The sequence below is a fragment of the Carassius auratus genome, chromosome 9, assembly GCF_003368295.1.
Source record: "Carassius auratus strain Wakin chromosome 9, ASM336829v1, whole genome shotgun sequence".
Classification (NCBI taxonomy): domain Eukaryota; kingdom Metazoa; phylum Chordata; class Actinopteri; order Cypriniformes; family Cyprinidae; genus Carassius; species Carassius auratus.
In genome coordinates, this window is record NC_039251.1 from 21,670,239 (window position 1) to 21,689,292 (window position 19,054).

Consider the following 19,054-nt stretch of genomic DNA (forward strand, 5'->3'; position numbering starts at 1 on the left):
TGCATCACTGCTTCCAAGTCCTTGGGATCGACTTGAATGCCTTCACTTGTAACTAGGCGCCCAACATACCGCACCTGCCGTTTAAATAATTCACACTTCTTTGGTCGTAATTTTACACCATGCTCCCGTAAGCGGCAAAAGACTCTCTTCAAATCTTTGACGTGGTCCTGAAAGGATTTGGAAAAGCAGAGAACATCGTCTAAGTAGGGAAAACAGCATTCATCCCTCAGACCACTCAACACACCCTCCATACATCTTTGGAAAGCCGCCGGCGCATTGGAAAGGCCAAAAGGAAGACGGATCCACTCATACAATCCCCAAGGCGTGCTGAAAGCTGTCAGGTGCCTGGAGTTCTCCTCAACAAAGCCCTGGTGATATGCACTGCCCTGGTCGAGTATGGAAAACCATGAGTAACCTCCCAGGCTATCTAATAGGTCCTGAATACGTGGAAGGGGGTGACGGTCGGGGATAGTTTTGCTGTTAAGTCCACGAAAATCAACACAAAGGCGTAGGCTCATATCTTTTTTTCTTACGCAGACCACGGGAGAGGAATAAGGTGATACAGACTTTCTAATCCATCCATGATCTAGCAGCTTTTGAACATGTTCCTTAACCTCTCTATACAAGGGCTTTGGGACTGCGTTGTAGGACCTTTGGACTGGTGTATCATCTTTTAAGTAGATTTTAAGTTGTAAGTCAGAAATGCAACCAATATCGGTGTCATCTTTAGCAAAGACATCTGACTGGTCGAATAACATACATTTCGCAATCTCCTGCTCTTCCTCAGCTAGATGAGACAAGTCAACAGGAGGATGCCATTTGTCTTTGGTCATGTGTGTGGGTTTATGCATTTCTTTGTCTCTCAAAGTCTGCTCATGAGTACACAATTGAGCTGCACACAAGTGGGCTGTATTCTGAAGCGTTGGCTCACCGTTTATGGAGGAACGAGGGATTGGTTTAAGATCAAGTATATCTTCAAGAGTACCAAGAATGGTTTTCTTTGCAAGGTAGATGTCATGTTTTGTTGAGTTCTGAATCGGGATTTTGATGCGCTTGGATGAGCCAACAGGAACATCAACTAAAGCTGGGAACAATTCTAGACCCTCCGGGAAATGATTCTCAGGGCTCGGCTGAAACATCATCGTACCTCCACTGTTCCATCCTCGAATTCTACACTGGACTTCACGAATCTTGCCTGAAGGGATATTTACACCTTTCTTGCCAAGGCGTACATTACACTGTGGCATCTCCGTGGGTCTAATGGTCTGGAGAGTGAAGACTAATGCTTCCACGGTACTGTCACTGACACTCAAGGCTTCTTTCAGTATTTCAGTTACATTAACAATATCGTCCTGATCAATGTTTGCTTTGATCATCTCCGCAATTACATTACTACCTAAAAGAGGGTAATTGCAGTCACGACTGATAAGCAGTGGCACCCTGATTGTAAGGCGCCCATGACGCTGGCTGCATATCTGAAGATCAATCTCTGCCCATCCATCAAGGGGAACCTGAGTATTATTAGCAGCAGAAATTTCAAGGGAATGATCAAATAACGATCCAAGTGGCTGTATTTTTATACAGGGTAGTGCTTGTTCAATCCACGATTTGCTCACCATGGTCACTTGTGCCCCTGAATCAAGCAGCATCTGAAGAGGTACACCATTGATGGAACATGAGACCATGCATCGCTTACCAATGAGTTGAGCTACTCTTTTCTTTGGGTCTGACTGGTACTGTAAGTTTGACTGTGAGTGTTTAGGTGTTTTGACCTTTTCTCGGGGCTCATCACTGCTTAGGATCACTGGCTGCCCCTCTCCAGCGACCTCTTCCCGTTTCCCGACAACCTTCGTTGGAGACAGCCAATGGCGCGATGTCCTGCCTGGCCGCAAACAAAGCAGTGAACACAGTTGGTATTGTTTTTTTGTACACAGTCATTGCATCTACCTCTGGTCTCAGACCATGGTGGTTGTGTGCGGTCAGTAGGTGAGTGGCAGTCTTTCAGCTTCACAGCCTCAGTGGGGGTGGACATCTGGGCTAGATGCTTGGTTAGAGAAGAAACTTGAGCAGTTAATTCTTTGATCGCATCACGGTTTGCTTGCAACTCAGCGTCAACTTTTGTTGGGGTGTTCAGTTCACTTTGGGAGTGCTGAGCTGCGCTTACAGTAACTGGTCTGCTTTTACCTACTGAACCCAGTCTTTTCAATCGCCCTTCTTCTTCAGCTGTTGATTTTGTTATTTCTTCCAAGAGCAAGTCATCACTAACCTGCATGTCTGAGAGAAAAGGTTTAAGATCACGTCTGACATGGCTGTTCCTCTCATTTAACCCCTGGTAAAGTGTGTGAATGAAAGTGCCCTGAACGAGCTCTTTGTTATAGCTAAAACCTACACTAGGTTGTTGTGACTCAAAAAGAACACGCTGCTTCAGGCCCATTATTCGGTAAAGAAACTGTTGTGGGCTTTCTTTGTCATTTTGTCTAGCACTAGTTAGCTCTTGAAAAAGTTCAGTTACATTTTTGTCTCTAATGTGGGAGCGCAGAAATCTTTTCAACCCATCAGTAGTAAGATCATCCTTATTAACCAACATCTCTCTGAATGTACCAGGTTTTGTTATCTTAAGGACTGCTCTGATAATCTCAGACTCACTGAAACCCTCCTGCAACCCTTGATCCATTTGCTTACAGAGACAATTGAAAGACATGTCACAGCCTGTATCACAAATTTGACCACCATGCAACTTAAACTCTCTACGTGGTAACAAAGCTGAAACATCAGACAATCTTACAACATGGTCAGCAATGTTAGATGAGTTCATCCTACCCAAAGGAGCAGCACCAATTTCTGGCATACCAGGCGTTGATGAGGTGACTTCTCTGGTAAGTGCATAGGTGTCTCTGCCCTGAAATGATGAGTGCATTTCAGTCTCTGTGTTCATGCGTAATGATTGTGTGCGAGTTTCTCTGTCCATGTGTAATGATTGTGTGCGAGTGTCTCTGTCCATGTGTAACGGTTGTGTGCAAACTTCTCCATCGTCATCAGTTGGAGTGTGACCCTGTTGCTGTGTTGGTGAATCTCCCATCAAGACAGGTGCCACATTACCCGATTCCGCGGCTCTGGTTCCTGCAGCTGATAGCACGTCATTAAGTAGGTCAGAAAGGAGGAGAAGTTGAGTCATGCCCTCATCTTCTGCAGCTTTTAACTCATCACTTCTGATGTAGTCGACAATTAGGTCATAAAGTTCGGGTTCACTTAGATCTGCTACCTGGTAAGTTTTACGACCGTCATCTATCGAACTTGCAACAGTCTGCAGCTGACTAAAACTCAAATCTGAAAGCTTCTTTTGGATCTTGAAGAGCAGCACTCGCCGTGGGCTTAAAGTAGTCATGCTGATGCATCACCTGTGGCAGTTGTTCTCTGGATGACACTTGGCGAAGTAGTCTTCCCTGAAACACTGGGTGCAGGATTCCCACGTTACTATGACAACAGTGCCAGGCGAGATGTGCTAATCCCGGACGCAGCCCCCAATTGTTACCGGCCTCAGACCTAGGGGATATCTGGGCTGGCAGCAAAGGACACACAGGCAGTGAAGCACTGTGTATCTGTGAAAACACTGTGAATAAATAAAAAGACAGACAAAATGAGTGTCGTTCCTTTGGTGCGTCAGTTTACTTCTGAGATCTTAAAACTTTAGTAATTGTAAACACTTCTCTAGTTACATACAAAAATAACTTCATCTGCACATTAACTTCTGGTGTACACATAAGATATATGAATACATACACACTTGCATTCCATAGCCTGTTTCACATAAGAGCAAAATATAATTTACATATTATGTGGAAAGAAGAGTGTGTACAAAATAAATCAATAAAGATTCACATAAATGTCACTCATTACTAGAAAGATGACAAATGTGTCACTTAAACACACAAAATGTATAAACTAAAATCCAACACCATTTTACATACACCACTTCACCCAGATTGACTCGTGTCATTCATTAAGTGTGTGCGCAAAGCACTCAAAATGGCGATTGAATTGTTAATGCAACAGATATACTCAACTACTCAATTAAAACACAAAAATAACAAGCACCCTTGCACTGCTGATACACTCAAACATCACCACAATGCTGTATAACAATACTTTTGAATGCATTTACTAAACAATAAATCGTTTGCATTTAAGACCCTTGAGTTAATTCAATTTGCATAAAACACATTAGAGCATGACAAAGTTACTCAAAACACTTCACAATCACGTTCCTAAACCTTCCTATAGTCGTGTGAACAATCAGAAGAATGTTTAAAGTGCATATTATTTTACCTGTGAATAAATAAAAAGACAGACAAAATGAGTGTCGTTCCTTTGGTGCGTCAGTTTACTTCTGAGATCGCACCCGGGAAAAAACTAGTCTCTATGGTGTGCTTCACAGGAGCGCTCAAGCGCCATCCGTTGGCGTGGCGGTGAACTGATTCTGAACTATTGGTGTTCACATTAAAAAAAAATATAGGGAGGTATCAGTTTTCAATTAATTATTGAATAAACATTTTAACACCCTTTACACTTACACAACAAACTTCAACTATATTTTAAAGGATACTGAATGAACCCAAGCGCCTGTGTTTCGTCAGATGCAAGCCATGCACAACAGTAATATGTCCAATAGATTTTAAGATCTTAAGTGAAGAATATTACTGTGAAGACAAGGTGAAGTGAATCCTAAAGGTCACAAATAATTAACATTCATGTAAACATAAAGGTATAGCTTTATATTCTTAATTTTTTTATTCATATATTATATATATATATATATATATATATATATATATATATATATATATATATATATATATATATATATATATGAATAAAAAATATATTTAAGAATAATTGTGCCTTGATTATTATTATTATTATTATTTTATTTTTTTAAAGAAATCTAATGTAAATTGTAACCACTAGATGGAGCCCGTCTAATGTTTTTATCTCGGGGAGGTGTGTCTTTACTGCACGTATGAGTCAGGAAGCAGGTTATTTACGTCTTCGTGTATTCTTTTAAAATCTCTTAAAGTCACTCGACTCTGACCTTGTCCGCGGTAAGAGGCTCTAACATCTGCTTTGAACCAACAACACCGCTATTACACGGTCTGATTTATTTAATGAACAGTCGAGATGTTTACTTGATGTAGCTATGTGTACTTTGTTGCAACACGGAAATAGAATGACACGCTACTGTGCAGCGTTTATCATATGATTGTTATTTACTTTAGGTTTTATTGCCGTTTTTCTTTCTGTCTCTTTTCTTGGCATTTTTAGACACTGGTGGCAACATGACAGTGTTTGAAAACTGCACTGTGGTGTTAGATGTGAAAAATGTGCCTTTTAAAGAGAAGAATAAACTGAGATTAGCTCTTCTGGAGAATGGAGGAAACATCTCTTATGTCATCAACAAAGAGGTACGTATTCTACTCTTCTGTCTAAAGCAAATTATTGTTTAGGTATAGGTAAGAAGTTTTGTTTTTCAAAGTTGCATAAAATACAGACCCTTTCTTCTTGGTTTTCTGTTAGGTTCCTCAACAGGAACATTAGTATTAATGGTAAAATTAATGCTTAAAAAATGATAATATCAGTGGAATGATCGTACTGTCAGGGTATATTCTGACCTCCGTTTATCTCCTCCAGTGCTCTTTTGTAGTCACTAGCAGTGTGAATGATCTGAGCAGTAACCGGCAGCGCAGCATCCAGAAGCTGCAGATCCCAGTGGTCGGGACGCAGTATGTGTGGAGCAGTCTGGACCAAGGGCATCTCCTGCCTTTGATGGAGCATAATTTGACCCCACAGCTGCCATATCCCGCCTCTGAATTCCTCCCTCCTTCAGGTAGGAGTTTATGAAGACTTGTTTTCTGTGGTTGTATTAGCACACTGTAATCTAGAATCCTGGTTTAGTTTTCTATTCAAATAAATTTCTCAGAACGTGATTTTAGCCAAATCAGCGCTAAATGTATTTTATCACTGCCTTTCTTCAGGAGAACAGATGTCAGTTGTTTGTCTAAAGTGTGAGGTTAACTTGCATCAGATGTGAAAGGAGGTCAAAGGGACAGAACGATGGGAGTGTCACAGGCAGATTTGTTTTATTAGTTTACATTGGGTGTGTTTGGTTCTCTGTTTGCATACAGTACGTTTGGCTTTGTGTTGCAGTACATTTTTGTTGAGAATATATTTGTCATTCTGTTTGGGTTTTGAGAGTGTTAAGTGAGATTAAACCATGTATTTTTGTGGCATGGTTGACATTGTTATTTTTCATGATGAAGAGATAAAAGTGTCAACACGCATACCAAGAAAAGAGACGTTCAAAGGTCACCCTGAACTCCCAAAGACTGAAGCTGAGATTCTTGAGAAGGGTGGACCCCGTCCTGGCAGGTTCAGGTGCGCTCTTGTTTTTTGTCACTGCCAGTTTGTTCAAGTTTTTGCAGAACTTGTGCTGTTCAGATTTGTTTGTTTACCTGACTACTCCTTTTCATTCCCTCAATGCAGAGTTTACAAAGAAGGCGACCATGACCTGCCTGAATTTCCTTCATATTTTCAAGTGGCCAAGTATTCAGTTTTTGAGAGGGTGAGAGACATGAAGTTCACATTAACTTTAAAAGAAAAAAACACTATGATGACCGTTGTAACACATTCTTCACCACAGCCTGAGCATGCTGCAAGTGTTTTTGTGTTTCAGGTCAAACCCAAGACTTTGTCTGTTCTGGAGCTGCAGAGTGCCAAAGGCCGAGCAGGCCAGCAATATCGTGTGTTGTGTTCAGTCTTGCGTGAAGCTGAGGTTTGATCATCATGAAAGTTGTTATCATTGGAATCACAGATGGTGACGGGATGCTGAATTTGTCTTGTGGTGACGGTGATGGACTCTCTCTCTTGCTATAGACCGAAGTGGTTCAGGACAAGCTTGTGTTCTGCGTGACGTCTGAAGATGCAGTGGAAGCATATCTGCAGCTGATAAAGGAGATGGAGACCGAGGGATCCACAAAGACACGCACACTTCCCCCTGAGATTGAGCGCTTGGCATCCTACAGTCTGAAGCAGGTCAGATAAACACAACACAGAACTGTTTTTATTAATTTGATACATCTGTAATGGGTGTGCAATAATTGCTCCCTCTTTGATTGGCAGCTGCTGTTGGAGGAAAAGCTGAACTGCAGCACATTGTCACAGGAAGTTGGTGTTTTTGTGGAGCTGGTTTGGACTGAAGCTCTCGGTTCCCTTAATAACATCCTGAAAGTCCCTGTCTCCAGAATAAGCCTCAATGATGTGAGAATGAGCTTAGCGCAGTAAAGAAGCTGACAGGAATTAGCTGTGTTTAACGGTTGCGGTGTGTTTATTGGCTCTGTGCTGCTGCAGGTGAGCAGGGTCGAGGGACTGTTACTGCAGGCACAAAAGACTAAGAAAGAGGATGAAGTCAAAGCCCTTCTGGAGGAGGTCAACACTCTTCTACCCCTCAGAATGACCGACCCTCCTTCCAAACACAAGCTCGTGTCTCAGAAACTAGACCTTTGTCAGGTATCACATACATCAATTTATAGTATAAAATGATTATAAGGCTTTAGGTATAGAGTGTATCGATGCATGCCAAGCTGGTAAAAGATTGCTAAAAAATGTGACAAATCACCTAGGTTGAAATGTTAAGCAAATTGTGATACAATTGGGGGTTTATGTGGATGGATATTTAAGGGAGAACTGTCTTCAGAAAAACTTTATTTAATATTATTTTCATCTTATCAATGGATAATGCTTGTCGAAATGGTATTTGTAAGTGCAGCGCTGCTTTGTTTACAGCAGTAACCATGTCTCATACTCATTTTGTCTGAGAAATAATAAAAGAACACCTTTACATTTATAATTTGTCCTAAATCTCATTTTGTTAAAAGATTATTAGCATCATGAATCACATCAAGTCATGAGTTGAGTGAATTGTTAGATCCTCTTATTTAAGATTTTGGTATAATATTATTTTCATAACAGTTAAGCTAATTTTCTTCATTTTACTTTTTGTTATTTTGAAGGATTTTTTTTATTACTGTAATACAATGATTATACTATTTAAATGCATTAAAATACTAAGTCAAATTCCTTCAAAGATTTTGAAGAATTCAACACTGCAGATCTGTCCTTTATACTCTTTTTATTCTTGTCGTCTCCAGCTGATCAGAGATATTGTAAATGTGAGTGAGGCCACTCTGGGAAGCCCCTTACCCTCGTCTCTGGGAAAGTATCGAGCTCTGAGGTGCAGCATTGAGGTTGTCCCACCACAAAACCCTGAGTTTCATGTTGTCTCTCAACTGCTTCAGGACAGGTAAACAAGATTGTGTGTGCAGATTGTGGTCGGAAGTTCAAACATAAACATATTTCAGAGTATGTCTTCAAATAATAATGTTGTTCTTGTATCGACTACAGGCCTGTTCAGATTCAGCAGATACTGCGTGTCAGCAGAGGGGTGGAGCTTCAGTTGTTTATGGAGGATTTAGGCAACATTAAACCCCTCCTACACTCCTCTAGTCCCAGCAGTTTTGTTGGAATACTGTCACGGTAGGAGCTCATTAAAACAAACAAAAAACCTTTGTTTACATGCAGTGATAAAACAGCACACCCACTTACAGTATTTTTATAAATGTTTTATTTAACCATTTATTTGTGATGTGTAATTGTCCATGAAGGCTAAAAGTGAAAAACTCCTTATATTCAGGTGTGCAGAATTATTAGGCATGTTTTATTTACAGACAAAATTAGCCAAAATAGAGGTTTAACTCCGACTGGAAAGGCAGCAATTATTAATTCTTCATGAGAAATATTCAAAACTAAGGCCGGTGACATACTGGCTGCGTGGAGAGGGGGTATACGTATTTGTATACAAAATGACATATAAACACATTTTCCCATTATATTTTGCCTGGAAATGCTTCCAACACGCGCGCGTGTCGCGGTAGAAATAGGCGTCGGTTCTATTTCTAGCATGCACGTGTTTTCCGCGCGGCTCGAGCCGCGCCTGAGACACGCATCTCACGCAGGCGGTCTGTATGCTCTAACCTGTTAACATGGGAGCCGAATTAAAAACTGACACGCCACACGGCTGAGACGCTTGCGCCACGCATTCAGTGTGTCGCCGGCCTAATGCAATACAGAAATTGCAAAGTTAAGACATGACCACTGGACAGCAAAAAGCTCACAGGGTCAGAGAGGTCAGAAAAAAATAGATTGAGAAGAAAAGACTGCATAAGATTTAACTGCATAAGATTGAAGAAAACATGGCTAATAATTCTGCACACCTGAATATAAGAAGTTTTTCACTTCCAGCCTTCATAGACCATTTATCACTAATAAATGATTAAATATAAAATCAATAGTAGTTATTTAGATTGATGTGGTTGGAATTGGTCAAATGTGCTTGGAAAAAAAAATATCATCAGAATATCAACAAGCCTAATAATTATACATGTATACTGTGGTGGGGTGAGTGAATCATGTTTCTTCTGGCTGATATTCAAATCTAAATAAATGAAAATTAATGCACCAAGTATTTTTAAAGACATTTTAAACATTTTTATACAGAGGTCTGCTGCTGCCCAGGGTTGGAGTCGAACAGCATGGAATTGAGAGAACGGATATCGGGAATCTTGGAGGAGGAATCTACTTCAGTGACTCTCTGAAGTAATTTGTCTTTACCATTACTCAGTTGTCTCTTAATATAACAGATTTATTAATAATGTGAATCCCCTTTCATGACAACTGGAGATTTGAGCTAGCCTGTATGTTTCTTTTCTGTGTTAAAGGACTAGTTTGAAATACTCCAAGCCCAGTGTGACTGACGGCTCTCGGCTGCTGCTGGTGTGTGAAGTGGCGTTGGGTCGGTGTAAGGACCTGCTGAAAAAAGACACCACTTTGACTCGTGCTCCTGACGGCTACCACAGTGTACATGGAGTCCAACGCACTCCCAACAGACTCTCTGAATTTGAGGTGCTATTCTTATTGTCTGTGCACTTACATTTTCTGCTTGTGTTTTTGGGATCTGATATGCATTTGTGTGTGTGTTATCTTTAATAGGATGATGAGTTTGTCGTCTATAACACAGAGCAGATCAGACTGAAGTATGTTGTGCAGTACAGTCTGGAGGGAGACGAGTCAAAAGAGTTTCAGCCTCAGATCAACACTCAGCTCACGGACACAATACCTGATATCTGTGAGTAAAAGTTTAGTTAGTCTCATTCTCAGACGTCTCACTGACGGAAGTCAAAGTTGGCTAAATGTCTGATGCATATGGCACACAAAATTGGAAACACTTCAGGAGTTTTGAAGTCGTCATCGGATCGGTTGAATTGAACAGGAATTCTGGGAGATGTATGTGTTGCATTCTTTAATGTTCCACCTGGTAGCAAAGATGCTGCGATGCCATGTTTACAACTTTGACAATGAGCGTTCATGAATAGTGTAATGATAAAAACTTCACAATCATCGGGAAAAAGGAGGCGGGAAACAGCGGACAATCAAATTACATTTTAATAATCAAAATAAACACAAAACAGCGCGGCAGTCGGCCGTGAGGGCAAACAAAACCAAAACACAAACTAAAACCCAGGCCTGGTCCTCTCTCGTCCTTCACTCCTGTTTTATATCCTTCCATGTCCTCCGTGGGACTCGAGACCGGTCGGTCGAGCAGGTGTCGCTCATCTCCAGTGACTCCACCGTGTTTTTTATCAAATGAATAAATAAAGAATTTATAAAGAAAAAAATCGATTTATAAAGATTTGATAAAGAAAAGCAAACTAGAATTTAGAATTAGCATAATATAGGAATTGTGTTCTTGAAAAATAAATAATTGCATTTAACAATCCCTTATAATTTAATATATATATATAATTTTTTTTCTCTCTCTGTGAAGTTGAATTCTATGATTCTGTGGTTAAATTCATTAGTGGTTTTGTTTGAATGTGCTTCTTTAGTGTCCAGTGATGACAGTGAGGGTTTGGAGTCCACTAAGAATCCTCTGGAGGAGATGAACGCAGGTTTGCTGGACAGCCGTGGTCAGAAACTTCCTCTGAAGGCCGTCAATGTGAGGTGCAAGCTGGTGGACCTGCTGTGTCAGGTATGATACTACAGCAGTGGACCACTAGTACATGAAAAGAAGAGTTGCCAAAGTATAACTGTGTTCTCTTACATGTTAAACTGTTTATAAACTGAAAAAAAAAAAATATGGAATACAGTCAAAAAATATTATAAAAGGCTTTCACATATGGAAGTACAATTTAAAGATATGCAATCAAACTAAAAGTGCAAAATGATATACAAAACAGCTAATGAACTAGAACTAGAACAAAACATTGGACACAATCAGACCACAGGAGTATGTACATAACAAGAACTCCAAAATTAAAACTAAAAGAATTAACAATCTAAAAAACAGACACAAATCTAACTGTGGTCTTTTGGCTAACATTTTGCCACAGCCATTGAGACAGATTATTACATTATATTTCTAAAATCTAAACCATATCCTTAACATTCTCTCCGTTTCCACCAGGTCATCATATTTCAGACCTACACAAACCAGAATGATTTTCCCATTGAGGCAAAGTATGTCTTTCCACTGGAGGAGACGGCAGTAGTGTGTGGATTTGAAGCCTTTATCAATGGAAAACATGTCATTGGAAAGGTGCGAGGCATTCAGAATTTGTCAAATGTCTCTGCTTTTTCAACCTCTTTCTCATCAGTTTAGTCACAAATGTCAATTTTACCTGTAGGTAAAGGAAAAGGAGCAGGCTCGTAAGGAGTACAAGCAAGCCATAGAGATGGGTCATGGAGCCTACCTGATGGACCAGGATGCACCTGTGAGTTACTGTAACTGATTTGGAGTTTGTGTGTGTGTGTGTGTGTGTGTGATAATGCATCAGATGGTGTCTTTAAGAGGTCGTGTGTTTATGTGAGGCAGGATGTATTTACTATCAGTGTGGGGAATCTTCCTCCTGGAGCCACAGTTCTGATCAAGGTGACGTTCATCACTGAGCTGGTGGTCCGGTCAGGCTCTATAATCTTCTCACTGTCTGGCAGCGTGGCACCATGGCAGCAGAGCGCGGCACTTAATCAGACAACTCAGGTACGACGCACCTTTGTTACTGTATTTCAAATTCTGTTTGGCCTGCTGATTCTTAGTGTTTTGAATGACATTTGCATTGCATTTCAGGCCACTGTTGAAAAGATTGGTGTGATGGAGCTTCAGTCAGTGGGGTGAGAATCTCAAACGCTGGCGAATTCACAGGGAAATTCTGCTAATGACTAACAAAATAGAAGACAATTATTTTATGTAGCTAACCATGTCTAACATCATTTACCACTTAACCTTTAAACTTTTATAACTTCACGCTTATTTACAGTAGCACCTTGTCCAGTTCGGATATTGGGGGGGTTACATGGTTGTTTCATTGTTCTGTTTAGTATATGGTTTTGATAAAAATGTTCAATCCTTTTCAATGTCCTCTAATGCTTTTGTTCCCTCTCTCTTTCTTCAGGGAGTTTTCTCTGTCTATGTCCATTGAAATGCATCATGAGATCATCAACTTGAGCTCTTCACACCGCATCAGATCCAAGGTTATTTTACTTTTGTGCATGATCTTACTTTATACTGGATTTTCTGAAAACAGTAACACATTCGTTATGAACCATATTAACAGTATTATTATTTTCCCTGTTCAGAGGACAGACTGTAAGGCAGTGATCCACACGTTACCGGGACAGACGCTGGGATCTGAAGGGTTACAGGTGTCCTTTAGTCTTTCTAATATCCACATGCCCAGGATGTGGGTGGAGAACCATCCAGATAAAAATAGTCAGGTAAAGAAATGATCACTCAAATCTGTTTTCCTGTCTGTCATGGATATTGTACACAAAAAGTGACACTTTCCATCTTATGCACCCTGTCAAAAATAAACACTGATACGGATCTGATCCCTGCAGGCCTGCATGCTGGTGTTTTATCCAGACTTTAAGTCAAGTGGGGTGTCCACCTCTGGAGGTCTGTCCAGTGTGAATGATGTGGTCATTCTTCTGGACTCTTCCAAGTCCATGCAGGGAGATGCCATGCTTAACGCTCGCAGGATTGCCCTTCAAGTTCTCAAATCTCTAGACCGCTCACTGAAGATCAACATCATCTCTTTTAGCACTGGTGAGTGCTCACTGAAACTGTCTGATATTGTCATCTTGTGGACTTTTTAGTTTCTCTATTTTTGTAATACAAAGTGAAGCATTATGGGTAAATATGTGCATCTTTACAGATTACCAGGAAGCTTTTCCTGCACCAGTGTCTTTAGATGAGGCATCTGAAGCTGCCAGAAAATTTATCATGGTGAGTAATGTTTTCAAATGTTTTAAGATGGTTCTGAATCTAAGATCTTTTGCGTATCGTTGCATTTCTCCTCGCTTCAGTCGTGTGGCAGCTCTGGTGGCGGCACTGATCTGTGGCGGCCTCTCCGTAGTCTGAGTCTGCTGCCTCCGTCCCGGGGCATGAGGAACATCCTGCTGCTCTCTGATGGACATGTTCAGAACCAGCCTCTGACCCTACAGCTGGTCCGAGAAAACTCCTGCCACATGCGCCTCTTCACCTGCGGACTCAGGTCTGCCTTAAACAAATCTCTTTTTTCTCTTTCACTTACACTGAATTTCTGAATGAACAGTTTGGTTGTGTTTGTGTTTGTCTAGCTCGACAGCTAATCGTCATATGCTCAGAGCTTTGGCTCAGGCAGGTGGAGGAACATATGAATTTTTTGACACAAAGATGAAACACACTTGGGCAGAAAAGGTGAATCACACACATTATTGTATTATTTTTTTTTTTTATAACTAAAAAGGAAACATAATTTTTCCAAAATAGGCCAGGCTTGAGTTTGAGGCTTCAGTTGAAGAGATTTGTGTGTAATTTCAGGTGCGCGCTCAGGTTCAGCGAATGGAGTCTCCCGGCTGCAGATCAGTGACAGTGAAGTGGCAGCAGTTTAATCCCACAGCGCCGCTTCCTGTTCAAGCCCCCTCACAGCTTAACGCTCTCTTCAGTGACTGTCACTCTCTGGTGTACGGCTTTGTGCAACACTGCACTCAGGTAGACAGGCTTTACTTAAAAGTTGCATTGCTGCTTACAGGTGCAGGTCATATAATTAAAATATCATCAAAAAGTTGATTTCAGAAAATTCCATTCAAAAAGTGAAACGTGTATATTATATTCATTCATCACACACAGACTGATATATTTCAAATGTTTATTTCTTTTAATTTTGTTGTATATACCTGACAATCAGTTCAAGCTGTTTCAGTTAATTGATATAAAACTCTGAATCAACATTTGCATAATCATTGAAAAATGTTAATGATACATTAAAATATTTCAATAATAATATATGTATTGTAGCTAAATACAGATTGTTTTTTTTTTTTACAGATTACTTATATATTTGTGCCATTGCCATGCAGTGGTGTTGAGAATTCTTATATGTAAATTAATGTACATAAAGACTGTCTTCTGTCAAGATTTGTCAAAATTTACAATAACTACAGTATGTAATATTAATCAAGGCTGTAAAATATTAGGGTAGATATTTTAGCTGAAATGGCTAGTTATTTGTGTTTATTTATTGTTTTGAAGTGTAATATTTACTCATTTAGGCCACACTGTTTGGTGATTTGAATGGACAAGAGATCAAAACAATGGTGTCCACCACAGAACTACAAAAGTCCAAGGGAACTGTGAGTGAACATCTTAAATACTTAATACACTCTGAAGCACCATCAGATGTTTATCAGGCATTTGAAGAGTTGTGTGTGTATGTGTGTGTGTGTAGTTCCTTCACAAGTTAACAGCAAGAGCAATCATCAGAGACTATGAAGATGGCATTCTAGCTAACAGTGAGGCTGAACATGAGGTACAATATTTGGCTGCTTTATGATATTTTTATATAACCGTTAGATTTGTTAACAGAAAAACTTGACTTGCTGTCATGTATCTCTTTATCAGGGGAAGAAAGCAGAGCTAAAGTCCTACATCATTGAGCTCAGTAAAGAGTTCTCCATCCTATCCCAGTTCACAAGCTTTGTTGCCATTGAAGAGAGGGTATGATTGCTGCTATTCAAAGGATCTAAAATTAAATCTGTAAAAATATATTTGTATTTATATATATATATATATATATATATATATATATATATATATATATATATATATATATATATATATATATATATAAATAGATAAATTAAATAAATGAATGCATTTAGCAGACGCTTTTATCCAAAGCGACTTACAGTGCATTCAAGCTATCAGTTTTTACATATCATGTGTTCCCGGGGAATCGAACCCCCAACCTTGCGCTTGCTTGCTTGCGCAGTGCTCTACCAGTTGAGCTACAGGAACACTATATATATATATATATATATATATGTATGTATATGTATATATATATGTATATGTATATGTATATGTTTTGTATGTAGTTATTCATTCCATTATAAAAATAGTTCACACATAAATTAAGTGTTTAATATTGATAAAAAAAAGAAAAAGTAAACTTCTGCACACAGGGAATTAGTTTTTTCACAAAAAGGCAGAGTAATTCTAAGTAAAATATGCCATGAATTAATTTGTGTGCACCATTTTAAACTGAATGACAATTAAAAATACCAACTAATACCCTCATTTTCTCTTTGCAGCAGCAGAATGAGCTTGACACTGGTTTCACAGATATTCCTAAAATCATATCACAGGAAGATGTGGATATTTTGCCATATATGGGCTGGACTGAAGAAAAGCTGGAGGCTTTGGATATTAGTAGGGCTGAATATGATGTATGGGTAACAACAAAAGTGTCTATTAAAGCTGTTATGTCATGTAATGATAAATGTTTACAGCTTCTAGTATTCACAACAATGATTTTCATTTTGTTTTCAGACAGCATTAGAGGGATGGTGCAGTAGTTCCACATCTAAAGATCTCCTGGGTTCTGCTTGTGTAGCAGATGATTTTGTTGTTGATTTAAAGGATGAATATGAATATATTGATAGGTTTATGCCTTCAGCTCGCCCTTCTCAACCTCATAGAACCAGTAGCTCCTGGCATCCTTCACGTTTTGAAAGTAGCACTAATGCTTTCAGAAAAAGTCTGAAAAAATCGAGTCCAACATTTCCCCTTTACCCTGCCGCAAAGGCTGCTTCCAGGCCTATAGCTGCTCGACCTGAAATACCAGTGGAAGTTCTCTGCAAGGCTAGCAAGATTTCTCCTCCTCCTTCTTTTCCTCCTCCTCCTCCCCATAGAGGTGCCTCCATGAGTGACAGGCTTCCCCCTTCAGCTGCCAACCAGGTTATTGCCTGTATGCCCCCTCCTCCTCCTCCTCCATGTGGTGGTGCCTCCATGAGTGACAGGCTTCCCCCTTTAGCTGCCAAACAGGTTATTGCCTGTATGCCTCCTCCTCCTCCACCTCCTCATAGAGGTGCCTCCATGAGTGACAGGCTTCCCCCTTCAGCTGCCAACCAGGTCACTGCCTTTATGCCTCCTCCTCCCTCGGTGGAACGTCACTCCAGTATTCGTCGGACTATCCCTCCTTCCGCTGATTTCAAGATGTCCAGAACTGAGGTCTTGATCAAACGTTACACCGCTCCCCCACCACCTCCACTCCCGCTTTGTTCATATGAGCCTCCTCCCTCTGATCTTCTTGGTTTTGAATCAGAGTGTTTCATAGAAGAAGGCTTTGATTCGCTTACAAAAAGGAGTCCAATGGTTTCCTCTGCAACAGAGTTTGCCACTGAGCTTCATGACTCAACTCCTTCTACCTGTGCAGATCCTCCTCGCGACGCATCTCAGCAATTCATGTCCATGACTCCAATCCGTTCTTCCCCTCCTGCTATTGCTCGCAGGATGAGCGGATCTTTTTTCGGGAGTTGCAGTGCTGGTGGCTCCATTGCCTTTGCACCACCCTCTCGTGCTGCACCTGAATGCTTTGGTTCCCTCAGAAGTAGGAATAAACATTTGGATTTTAGGTCCTCAGCTCCTAGAGCACTGCGAAAACTAAAAAAATCTATAAGCAGACCAGACAAAGTGGCCTGGAATGATCTGTTTGAGCTTCAGCATGAGGTGTTTACACATGATTTATTTTACTAGATTATATACGGTTTTTAAATGTGTGAGGGAATATGAACATATGCAATGTGTTTGGATATAGGATGGATACTGGGAGTGCACTGACAGGCTGAGCAGCTTCCTTAACCTGGATGTAGACTTTTTTGCAAATGTCTTCCTTCAAGAGAAAGGCATCTGTTCCTTAGGTAACATGTTTTTTACATGCCTGTTGTTGGTCTTATCCAGATTGCAGCTTATTCTCAGCAAGAACTGCCCATTTAGACAGGACGAGCCATCTGATTGACATGTAAAGCAACCAATCACAGTTTGTTCATATATAATATTTAGACAGACTGAGAAAAACACAGGTGTCTTTACTGTGTAACACCAGCCAATCATTGTATTATATAATACCATCTTGCTAGAATGAGAAAGTGCTTTGCTTTTTAAAGTGCAATATGCATCAGGCTATATCTGAATATAGTTTATTTTATTCTTTTATAGTGTCTTTTATAGTTCATAGTTTATTTTTCCAACACAGGTTTTGAGTCAGTATCAGTTAAGTCACATGTTTTGTATGTCAGGTGTGAAGGCTCATGCTGAAATTCTGAGGCTGGTGGCGACTCTGCTGGTGCTGCAGCTGATCCGGGTGAAGAAGCTGGAAGTGGGACGGCTGCTTGAGTCTCTCCTCCGACTAAAAGAGTCCCAGGAGCCCAGGTACCAGTGCACGTCCTCACTGTGGTGTAGTGATTGACCTATGTTTTTGGATCCATGACTTTCTGCTCTTCTCCATTCAGACCGATGTACTGGGAGGCAGTGAAGAGGGCCATGGACTGGGCCTGCCGGACTGACAGACAGTATCCGTGTGTTTACAGCCGGCTTGAGATCGGCCGGGATTGGGAATCATCTACACGTCAACTACTGGGCTATGATTCTCCACACCCATATTCCCCACTCAAACCTGTTCTAGACAGACGTATTAGTCTTGTAGAAACTGGAGCTTAACTGCTTAATATTTGAAAAATATCTTTATGAGTCTTGGAGAGCTTTAAAGTGCCCTCATAACTGTATTTCTGTAAACTCTCTCTCATCACATTATTGGGTGGAAAATAAATTAGTAAACCTTAACATACCTAAGCATAATTAAACCCACAAAATATGAAAAATAAATACAAAAACTAATAAGAAAATGAATTACAATATAGTCTGTTGACTTGCAGAAAGCTGTTTTAGCATTTAAACCAAAAAATATTTTGTGAAACGTTTTCTTGTGTGTATGTGCTGTCTTTTTTTAAATAAATGAAATGAATTAAAATAAATATATTGTTCCAGTAAACAACAGCATCTCAATGACCTATCTGAAAATACAAAACAACCAAAGAAATAGCAGGGTTTCTGCTTGTAAACAAAAACATTTTATTCTAGCTTCATGCATTCTTTTTTTTAAACACTTTAATATGGTTAAGTATACTATACTATAAAGAAATAACATTTTGAACAAAAAGCTGAAAAAATACTGAATTGGATTCTGTATAACAATAAAAACATGGATTCTAGGAATAGCTCAAATATATTTAGAATTTTTGTATAGTATACTTAAATGTCATTTTAAATATAATTCTGAAAGTACATAAAGCCCATTTCTGAGAAGTACATAAAAAGATAACTGAAAGCATAATTTCCTGTTTTTAGTTTAAAAGTAGTATACTAATAGCACACTTGAATAAACTTTTTTCGTAAGGGGGTTCATCATACAACCCCACTTCCAGAAAAGTTGAGACATTTTGTAAAATGCAGTAAAAACAAAAATTATGATTTGTTAATTATCTTTAACTCTTATTTAACTGATAAAACATTCAAAGAAACAGGTTTCCATTGTTTTCACTGACCATCTTGATGTATTTTGTAGATGTA

At 39.7% G+C, this 19,054-nt stretch overlaps 1 protein-coding gene across 2 annotated transcripts; it reads left to right on the plus strand.

Moving 5' to 3' along the window:
• The first annotated feature begins 4,997 nt into the window (after window positions 1–4,997).
• LOC113108720 (poly [ADP-ribose] polymerase 4-like) lies at window positions 4,998–18,490 on the plus strand. Of its 2 annotated transcripts, none has more exons than XM_026272006.1 (34): window positions 4,998–5,148; window positions 5,320–5,459; window positions 5,686–5,881; window positions 6,315–6,429; window positions 6,538–6,616; window positions 6,728–6,826; window positions 6,928–7,086; window positions 7,174–7,311; window positions 7,402–7,560; window positions 8,202–8,353; window positions 8,455–8,586; window positions 9,607–9,705; window positions 9,828–10,011; window positions 10,099–10,234; window positions 10,995–11,137; window positions 11,573–11,704; window positions 11,793–11,879; window positions 11,981–12,145; window positions 12,233–12,276; window positions 12,558–12,636; window positions 12,742–12,879; window positions 13,003–13,210; window positions 13,320–13,390; window positions 13,471–13,658; window positions 13,744–13,843; window positions 13,967–14,137; window positions 14,698–14,778; window positions 14,874–14,954; window positions 15,047–15,142; window positions 15,739–15,873; window positions 15,977–17,155; window positions 17,244–17,346; window positions 17,725–17,857; window positions 17,938–18,490. In XM_026272006.1, exons 2-34 carry the CDS (start codon window positions 5,334–5,336, stop codon window positions 18,143–18,145), a joined length of 5,316 nt encoding a protein of 1,771 aa, XP_026127791.1. In that variant the 5' UTR covers window positions 4,998–5,148; window positions 5,320–5,333; the 3' UTR covers window positions 18,146–18,490. The 2 variants fall into 2 exon arrangements, with proteins under 2 accessions (XP_026127791.1, XP_026127790.1); XM_026272005.1 differs by having other exon boundaries at window positions 4,998–5,099.
• The last annotated feature ends 564 nt before the right edge of the window (window positions 18,491–19,054 follow it).